At 34.0% G+C, this 10124-nt stretch overlaps 1 protein-coding gene across 2 annotated transcripts; it reads right to left on the bottom strand.

The window, feature by feature from the left end:
- Positions 1 to 1393: 1393 nt before the first annotated feature.
- LOC145032192 (FACT complex subunit SSRP1-like) lies at positions 1394 to 5548 on the bottom strand. 2 transcript variants are annotated; one of them, XM_078980920.1, is made up of 15 exons: positions 5342 to 5548; positions 4540 to 4725; positions 4330 to 4435; positions 4114 to 4250; positions 3927 to 4010; positions 3747 to 3841; positions 3565 to 3673; positions 3374 to 3460; positions 3192 to 3284; positions 2914 to 3111; positions 2675 to 2820; positions 2447 to 2597; positions 2281 to 2379; positions 1968 to 2177; positions 1394 to 1861 (listed from the first exon to the last, which is right to left on the bottom strand). In XM_078980920.1, the coding sequence occupies exons 1-15, from the start codon at positions 5393 to 5395 to the stop codon at positions 1655 to 1657; spliced, it is 1962 nt and encodes a 653-aa protein (XP_078837046.1). In that variant the 5' UTR covers positions 5396 to 5548; the 3' UTR covers positions 1394 to 1654. The 2 variants fall into 2 exon arrangements, with proteins under 2 accessions (XP_078837046.1, XP_078837047.1); XM_078980921.1 differs by having other exon boundaries at positions 1968 to 2171.
- Positions 5549 to 10124: the final 4576 nt, after the last annotated feature.

Raw genomic sequence — 10124 nt, 5'->3', positions numbered from 1 at the left:
CATTTATATTATGTATAGTTTTTAGAAAGTGTTTGAGATCTCATTTTTTATTTTCAAAATAACTTTTAGACAAAAAGATTTATTGATTTATTAGGAAAAAAGTTTTACAAAAAAATGTTTAGATTAGTTTTTGTGGTGGAAAAAAACGATAAGTTGTTTTTTTTTTTCTTAAATGTTTTTAGCTTAATGGTATTTCAAAATAATATCGACTTTTACAACTCAAAAAGTCATAACGAGTTAGAAAAGTTACAAATTATAACTTTTTAAGATCTTCTTTTGAAATGTTAAGAAATTGTTTTAAAACTATTTTTGGTGCGTCACAATTAGCTTATCTTTTGAGTTTTTTTAAGTTGTCATGTTTACCAAGGCAAAAAATAACTTATAAGCTAGTTTTTTAAAAAACTACTTAGATTAACTTTTTAAAAGCTTTTTTAAAAATTCTTTTCATTTTGTATTTTTCAATCATTTTATATTTTATGCAGTACTCCATACCTATAAAAAAAGGTTCATGGACACCTCAAGAGTAAAAAGAGGACCATAAAGTAGGGATGAGCATTTGGACCAGTAAGCCGGCAGTAACCGAAATCAGATAAAACCGATCGGGCCGCGAACAGGACGATATTCATGTGGATGTTTGGAACCGGAAGCCGATAGGAAACAGAAGCGGTAGAGCTGGAAAAAATCGGAATCATATATTGCTATTTCTCAAGGATCGGTTCCAACATTAAAGACACGACAAGAACCGATAGGAACCGACGGTCCGATTCTGTTCCTATTTTCCACCAATTACGGTTCCCAGACCGGTTCCGGTTTCAGCCGGACTGGTTCTGATACTCATCCTTACCTTAAAGACTACAAAAGACAACAAAAGTAAATCGGAACAAACATTGAATGCGATAAAATAACCATATATTACGTACATTTCATTATGTAGAGGGTGGTATGTTTTACATCTTCATTATTATGTAGAGGGAGGTTCGTTTTATAACTTATATTACGTACATTTCATATATTTCTTTTAAATAAACTCATATATTACATCTCTCACACCTAGTAAAATATATAACACAAAACATCTCAAATGTTTTTGAAACACATTATTTTTATTTTTCGTTTTTTTTTTAAATGTAAAAAACTAAAAGGGTAAAAGTAAACGTTGTTGAAATTCTTTTTGTACCTTCAAGTTCAACCACTTTAGAAACATGTCACCATACAAAATCAAAAAGGAACCGAAGCAGGAAGCAAGAAAAAAAATGAAATGAAGCAACCATCCTATTGAACTTATTGGAGTGCTAGTTGGTACATGTTGCAACATTTCAGAATGTGTTAGAATAGATTAATTATCACTAATGTTTTAACGTTTTATAATCATTGAACTGTCTACCACCTCAACTAAAGGATAAAGATATATATTTTTCATGTTCTAAATCTTAGTAGGATTAGGATCCTATTCTTACAATCACCATCTTGCAAGATGTTTACAACCTTGGCATAATTGCTATAAGTCATTACATCAAATTAGCTAGTTCCATGATAAAAACAGCATCTATCTCATCAAGACAAATAGTAGACCCAAATCACATAAAATCAAGCTACCACATACTTATTTAGGGTAACAGAACACATTTCATAACAGATAAGACCAACGAAAACCCTAATTGCTGTCTGATTCATCTACTAAATCCATGGGAGCAGGTTGCGCATTCTTGTAGCCGGTTTTTTCATTTTGATACCTTTTTCTATCTGCCACTGCTCTTGCTTCATACGGTGCCTTCTCTTCTGCTGTCAACTTATTCCATCGCTCTCCAAGTTCCCTCCCAATTTCCTTAAATCCGATTCCCGGAATATCCTTCTTCAGATTCTATACAAAACATAAATACATAATCTCTCAGCTTTATAACAACACAATCATATAACTAATTACTACAATTTTTATTTATTTATTAATTTAACAAAACAAAACCCACCTCTCGTTCAAGCTGCGAGAAGAACATGAACCCACTCATTGCTCTTTTGGGTGCATTTGGATCCTTTTTCTTCTTTTGTTTCTTTTTCTTTCCACCATCTTCGTCCCCTCCCCCGGCCCCACCTTTGCTTTTCTTCTTACTTGAAGACGCTGCTGCTGCTTTCGAACCACTGGCTTCTTTCTTCGATTCCTTCTTAGGAATTCTCTGTTGCTATCAATCAATAATCATTCACTTCATGCTTTTAATCTCTAATTGTCAAATGCATTATTATTATTTTTTTACTCAGGGACCAAAAATGTAATCAACTAATTACCTCCTTTTCACCTCCACTGTCACTACCATCGGAGTCATCTCCTCCAGAATCATCAGTAGGTGAGCCTGAATCATCTTTTTCAGCCACAAAATCTTCATCCTGTCACAAACAAAGTCAGTCAAACTATTATTGACTGTGGTTGTGGTTTAAGATTTTTAAGGTTTACCTCCTCATCACTCTCTTCTTCACCAGCTTCATTCTTGATTCGTTCAAGATGAGGGTCAACCGCATCATCTTCCTCATCCCTTAGAACAGCCGCAACACCATCTGCAGCTTGAACACCGCCTCCCAAGTTCATGATTTTCAGACCCTTTGAGCTAAATTAACCATAACTCTTCTTATGGTTAGGATATCTTCAAACCAAGAAAAAACATTAGTTATACCAACAACTCACCTGATAAAATCAAACAGGTTATGATATTCGTTTCTTTGAATGTTACGGAAGAGATGTTCGTGTTCTGTCTTCAATCTGATAAGAAGATCAAAGTAATGCATGTTTGATCCTCCAGCAGCATGCCTCTCAAATTCCACATAGTCAATCTATTATAATAACACAACAAATTAATTAACGACAACATTTAATATGTGCTATGCTAGTATGGATTACATAATAAGACATCATCAATTCAATACCTCATCATGAAGAATTAGTGTCGGAGGTTTTGGTAAGAAGAAAAAGCTCTTTTCAAGAGGATAAAGAACTCCATCTTCAGCTTTTAATGAAGACTTCACAGCATAACCATCCTGACAGCTCCGGAACTTTCCAGGTCTTGTGAGCTTTGTACCAGATAACCCTCGCAAGATCATTGTGAACACTTCATGAATCAGTCCCTGTTCATTTCAGTTTCAAGGGTAAATTTGGAATTTCATCAGACTTAATACCATAACCATGAACCAACTATCAAGTATACCTTATATGATGGTTCTAATTTGTCTTTGTATTTGCTAGAATACAAGTCTTCATTCATCATCAAAGTGCTCTCCACCACATAATCAGTTTCAAACTGAAACAACAAAAACAGAAACATCATCATCATATGCAGGACCCCCGGTTTGTGAGAGGATAATTTGAAAGCCTGTGAAAAAATAGTACCTGCATTACAATATGTGGATACATTGTTTGACCTTTACGGATAGGAGGGTCCAGGGTGACAACAACAAACGTGTGAGGTTGGTTAGACTGCATCAGCAAAGAGGGTAATATAGTCATTTTAACCAATGACAAGAACTTATCATGACTTAAAACAACTATTGGTGTTGTGTAAAGGAAGAACAAAAAAGAACCTTAGGCAAAACAAAAACGCGGACTATGCTGCTGTATTGAATTTTGAAATCAGTGGCTTGCCCTTGAAGCCGTAAAAAGGAAAGGTGAAGTTCAACACTGTATCGACCCCTGTAAAATCAAGAAACTTCCATTATAGTCCTTGAAAAACAGGATGAAAATTACATGGGAATAGAGGCCATACCTTGGTGTAAGAATGGTAATGGTTTCAAATGTGACAACAGCTTCTTCACCTCCAGCCCCAACATCCGCCATGGACATGATTTTATCTCGGAAAATCTTATAAAATGTAAAAGAAAAAAAATTATAAAAGATATAAAATGGAACTGCAAATGCAGCAAATGAAGAAATTCATGCAACTTACTTGTGCAGGGGGGTGATTATCATCCCCAACAAACTGAGTGTTTGAGCTGGGAATGTGGAAACTCATTTCCATCAAAGAATCTTTCTGTATTACCAAAAAAAATGCATTAATTGTAAGGAAAAACAAGGCTTCAAAGTATTAAAAACAAGAATCTGGCAGAAAAAATAAGGAAGAAAAGATGTGAGACCTCGTTTGCACCAGTTGTGTCATCCACATGGAACTCCAAGATGACATCATTTTTTCCTTGAAGCTGTGTCTGGGACACATCAGCTAATGATACTTCAAATGCTTGCTTTCCACCAACAAGAAAAGAAAGCATATTGCCTGGATCATATTTAGAAAAACATATAATAGAAAAATCAATCAGAGGATCTACTAGATGCATATAATAGAGATTACAAACCATTTATATCAAGTTCTCCCCAATTCTTTCCACTAACTGAAAGCTGCTTCTCTTCTGGTGTTATGCCACAAGAGTTTTGGAAAAAATTGGTCAGGCTAGGCACATCCTGCAAGCAGAGTAACAAAAGATTGTTACTTGTGAATAAAATCAGTTCATGAAATTCAGCCTGCATCATTGAGAAAATGCAGTAAGGGAGAATGGAAAAGATACCTGATCACGGAAACCAGTGAATTTATATTTGAGGCCATCTTTAATCTGCACACCAAGTTGATTGCTTCTTGGCACCTTCATCCATGTTATTCGCACAATATCAGACTTATCTACTTCCACAGCTTTGCCACCACCTTGTTTCTTCCACACCAAACCACGTGAATGAACCCTAAGTTGCCCTGGATTCTGCATTTAACAGTAATAGCTGGTTAACAAAATTTTCCCTCTGAAGTTAACATATTCAACACTATGACTAACCAGACACTAGAAAGTAGAAACAAACTCCTTAGACTTAAAGAGCAAAACAAGCAAGTGAGCAAAACCTAAGAGAATTTGGTGAAGCTTCACATAGATGCGCTTAAACATATTTCCTGAATTTCACCAAATTTAAGGGGAAAGGGCTTAATTCCAGTTCAAGCTATCATATATCTACTATGATTCCACCCTCCAAGTGAACAACACTGTTCTAAACATATAACACAAACAGCCGTCGAATAGAAAACCAGAAACAAACATCACACATGGACCAAATAGAGAACGGAGTTTTCTGCGCTTTGTGCCCCAAAATCAACAATAATCAAAATTCCGAGTTAACACGAAATAAAACCCTAAGACAAAGATAAAAACAAAATAAAAACCGAGTCCACCTAGTTGATTGAAAAAAATTATATGTATACACATAAACCGTACATGTTCGTCGCTGTTCCACCGTAAACTAGGGTTAGGGTTTTGAGCAGAGTAAAGTAAGTTTAACACGAAAAGAAAATAAGAAACGGAATGAATATGGAAATGAATAACTTACGGCGCCGCCGCGACCGACAAGAGAGATGTTATTGAACAAGTGACCGTCCGCCATGGTTACAGAGAAGAAGCTAGGGTTTTGATCGAGTAGTAATGGCTTAATAAAGCTGAAGAGCAAATGGGAGTAACGGGTTAATGGCGCGAAAGAGGAAAGATGTTGGGATTGGATCAAATGCACAAGAGCCCCATGAGAAGTTCGTGTTGCCTCGCCTTCTAAAACTTTGCCGCCTTATTTACAGCGACGACCCGATGATCGATGAGGTGGGCTCCCGGATAAAGCTTGTCGTATGTTTCTTTGGGCTTCAGCCCATAACCTACTTAATCACGAACATTTAACCGTACAAGAGAACGGCACGTGTTTTGCACGTGCCTTGCATTGAGGGTTTTTTTTTTTTTTTTTTTGCCATTACTGTGTAGTGGTCAAAACTAAATGGTACAAAAAAACATTCTTTTTACATAGAAATTTGATTTTAACACCGTGTTTTTTTGTGTTAATTTCGACACTGTGTTTTCCAATTTGTTACAATTCTGACCACTTGACCGGTTAATCCGGTTACATGTTGACGTGGCATGATGACGTGACATGCTGACATGATATGCTGACGTGTCAAAATTGATTTTTTTTCCACAAAAAACACGAAATTTTTACTTTTTTTCGATTTGAACACTAAGTTTAATTTTTTATTTCAATTTTGACACTATGTTTTTTTTGTTCCAATCGAACATCATTTATCAAATTTTGTTCAATTTTATCTATTTTCCATTTGAAACCTTATAAACATATTTTTTTTATTACATTTTAAACCGTATAAACATATTTTTTTGTTTAAAAGCCACATTTTTATTTAAATACAAGGTGTTTTTTTTCTTACATTCAAAACATTAGTTATATCATGAGAATCAAACTAACCATAAACTTCTAATAAGATGTAAAAATTTGATGGGTTGCAAACTTTATATCTGAGTTTTGATTAACTACACGCCTCCAAACCTCTAAATACATTTTGTAGTTGCATATTTAATATAAAATACAATTTTTATATAACTAATACATATTTATACATAAAAATATGGTTTGAGTGTAAAAAAAATGTATTTATACAAAACTATGGGTTTTAAATGAAAAAAAAAAAAAAACATATTTATACAGTTTAAATGTATTAAAAAATATTTATATAATTTCAAATAAAAAATTGTCAATATTGAACAAAATTGGAAAAACTGATATTCGATTTGGAACAAAAAAACATAGTATCAAAATTGAAATAAAAAATTAAACTTAGTGTCAAAATCGAAAAAAAAAATGAAACTTAGTGTTTTTTGTAAGAAAAAAATTCATTTTTGACACGTCAGCATATCATGTCAGAATGTCACGTCATCGAAACTGACACGTCATCATGTCACGTCAGCATGCAACCTGATTAACCGATCAAGTAGTCAGAATTGTAACAAATTAGAAAACACAATGTCGAAATTAACACAAAATAAACATGGTATCAAAATCGAATTTCTGTGTAAAAATCGAATTTCTATATACGATGGTTCTCATTCAAGACTCCTACGATTATTCCTTTCAGTAATCCAATTTTTCAATAAGAAATCTTCCATCTATATTAAACCAAATTCAATCTAATTAATCATATTTACTAACAACTCAACTCAAACCCATTTTTATTTAAAAATATATATTTTTATTTTTATTTTACTTAAAACTACTAAAAGTATTAAAAATAATATTTTATTTTGAAACAAAAAGATATTTATTTTGTAAAATAAAAATAAATAAATTGACAAAAATTATTTTATATTCATCAAACATACTTAATAAAATAGATAAAAAAAAATAAGTTATAAATACGAGAGATGCAAACTACTTAATTATTATTCAATGTTGAATTTTTTCCATATATACTCAACCAAATCGTATTTTAGAAAGTTATGCATTTCTCTATTGCGAACTTTTGCCACATTAGTGTTATGCATCAACTTATGTCACATATTTTAGAAAAGGGCAATATGGGAAAACCATCAAATAAAGAGAATCTTATTAGTAAGGGGTATTTTAGGTGTTTTATATTAACTAGTTTGTTATGACTGATAATATAAGAGGATAGTGGGATAGGAAGTGAGATATTACTCTTTTGTGTGAAATTTAGAATTATTTTCTCTAGGAGATTGGCTATCTCGAATCAACTAAACTATCTTCATTATTGTAATCATTTGGTATCATTGAGTGTTTTCAATCAAGATTATGATAATTTGGGTGTTTTATGCTATTGAATATGTTTTTAGAATCCAATTCATAACAATTTGATATCAGAGCATTCACGGTTATGGAGGGATTATAGATGAAGACAAAGGATGTGGGAAGGATGTTGGAAGAGCTCTACTCAAGAAGGTTGAATCGCTAGAAACAGAAATATGACAGTTGTATGATCGTATGGAGAATCAAGGGCATCAGATCCAACATCATGTTGACTCCATAGCCTCTCTTCAGCTGAAGACTGACCAGAGGTTCGAAGAGGTTTTGAGTGTCATAGCCAAGAGCCGCCCAGAAGAACCCAATGGAAAGAAATCAACGGGAGAAGAGCACAACAGTGACCCTGCTTTTTCCTTGGTGAAAACAACGTAAGCGACAAACCCTATCGGTATTGGATCTAGTGGATGTTCAAGAAATAGAACAGGAGGTGGTTCCGGAGGCAGTAGCGGCGACCATAGTATCGGGGGCAAATATAGAGGAGGGACCAATCAAAGATTCCACAAACACAAGATGTGTAACGCCCTGTTCCGAATCATTTCCTAAGTTGGTGTTGTGGCCCGAAGATAGGTTACCCTCAGTGTAATACCCCGTTTATTAAATAAATAAATAAATAAATGTATAATAGCCCTAAAATCAATAATTATATAGCAATGTGTTGGTCTCAAGGAGCTAATTGTCACAGTTTTAGAGATTGGGGTTAAAAGTATAAAATCTAGATTCAGGTTGTAAATATTTATGAAGATAGGGGCTCCGTGGTAATTACTGGAACTTAAGTTGAAAAAAATGAGAAGAGGAGGGACTAAAAATGTTAACATGGCTGAAGTGTAACACCCCGAGTTCTGAAGTGCAGATTCAAGGTGCTTGGTGTAATTGAGGAGGATCGACTCGGCGAGTCGAGTCGCGGTTTTGGTGACGTGCTTAGTGACCAACTCGGCGAGTCGGCGGCTGGACTCGGCGAGTTGGTGCTGAAGGGAGTAAAACCCTAATCCAGGGTTTGTGGCATATATAAAGCTCATCATAGCCACCCTCAGCCTCTTTACCTTCCCACTTGAGATACAGAAACCATCATCTCGTGTGTGACTCCATTGTTGAGAAGATTGAAGTTTTGAAGAAGGAATTGGTGAAGAGAAAGTTGGAGGGAGGTGAGGATAACATCAAGAGAGCTTGTGAATCTGAAGCCTACATCAGTTTAGACTCATCTCTAAGGTAAGAGGACCTTACCTTAAGCTATTTCCTTGTTATTTCATCCATGGTGTGTGATTTGGGGTTCTTTAGCATAGGTTGGATCTATTTCGGGTATGGAGACTAGATATGAGGTTGCAACTTCAGATCTAGGTTGGTTTGGAGCCAAGTGATCAGAAAGTGATAGCTTTGGGGTGTGATTGAGAGTGTCCTTGCCTTAAACCTTCATTTTTAGCTTGTTGAAGCTTGTTGAGCCTTGCATGCTTGTAAAGTTGGTGTGAATCTGGCCCTAGGAGTCTAGATCTGTGTATTGGAAGCATTGAAATGACCTGAAATCGTCTAGATGAAGATGTCACGTTTGGACTCGGCGAGTCGTATGGGTGAACTCGCCGAGTAGTATGAATATATGCATGAACTCGACAAGTTGGAAGAACAACTCGGCGGGTCTGTTGAAGAAAACTATTACTTACATACATTTTCTTATTATTATTTGTGTGCGTAAAAATTAGTAATTTTAGTTTTCAATAATCATAGAATATTACAATAGTTTTTTTAATAACATATTTATAGAATAGATAAAATAAATAAATATTTTGGTAAATAGACATAAATATTAATTATTCATACATTAAAAAAACCATTAATTATAAACATGTTAGTAAAAATATATCATTATAACCCAATTATATAAAGTAATATTAATTAGTAAAATGTATGTTATCATAATCTAATTATTATAAAATAATCATTAAGGTGTAGTGATAAGTATAAAAGATGTATGAATAAATGATGCTTTTTGGTATATTATAATGCTACCCTAAAATTCTAACATTTTGTTCTTGGTCTACTGGGGGTTAATTTTTTCAAAGAAGGAACTTGATTTTTTATTCATAAGGATGTCTAGAGTTTTCTAAGAGGTACAGAATGTCATATGCAATCTGAATCATTTTTGGCTATTTTCCCGACTATTACATTATTAGATTATATATAGGATTAGGATTGAACAAATACATACACAACTGGAAATCGGGAAAGAAAATCCCATATATAATAAATAACACATGCCACATGCATACACATACTTCCAAATAAGAGCATAAGTAGCTTGGACTCTTTAATTCTAAACGAACAGATCCCATAGTTAATTCCGTCCCATTCAAACGTATACTAAACCGACGGAAAATCCCATGGGAATTCTTTTAAGTTGGGTATCTGATGCTTCCTTACGCTGTTGCAATAGCCAATATATATGGACCAATGAATGAAAAGTAGCATTTTTTAATCCATTTTTACAACAAAACGAATTTGTTACTAATTTATACACCATCAAAATGACTAGATT

Source organism: Lactuca saligna, chromosome 2 (genome assembly GCF_052625555.1).
Source record: "Lactuca saligna cultivar CGN05327 chromosome 2, ASM5262555v1, whole genome shotgun sequence".
In the NCBI taxonomy this organism is placed as follows: domain Eukaryota; kingdom Viridiplantae; phylum Streptophyta; class Magnoliopsida; order Asterales; family Asteraceae; genus Lactuca; species Lactuca saligna.
The sequence above is the reverse complement of the archived record's forward strand: the minus strand, read 5'-3'. Positions and strand labels throughout refer to the sequence as shown.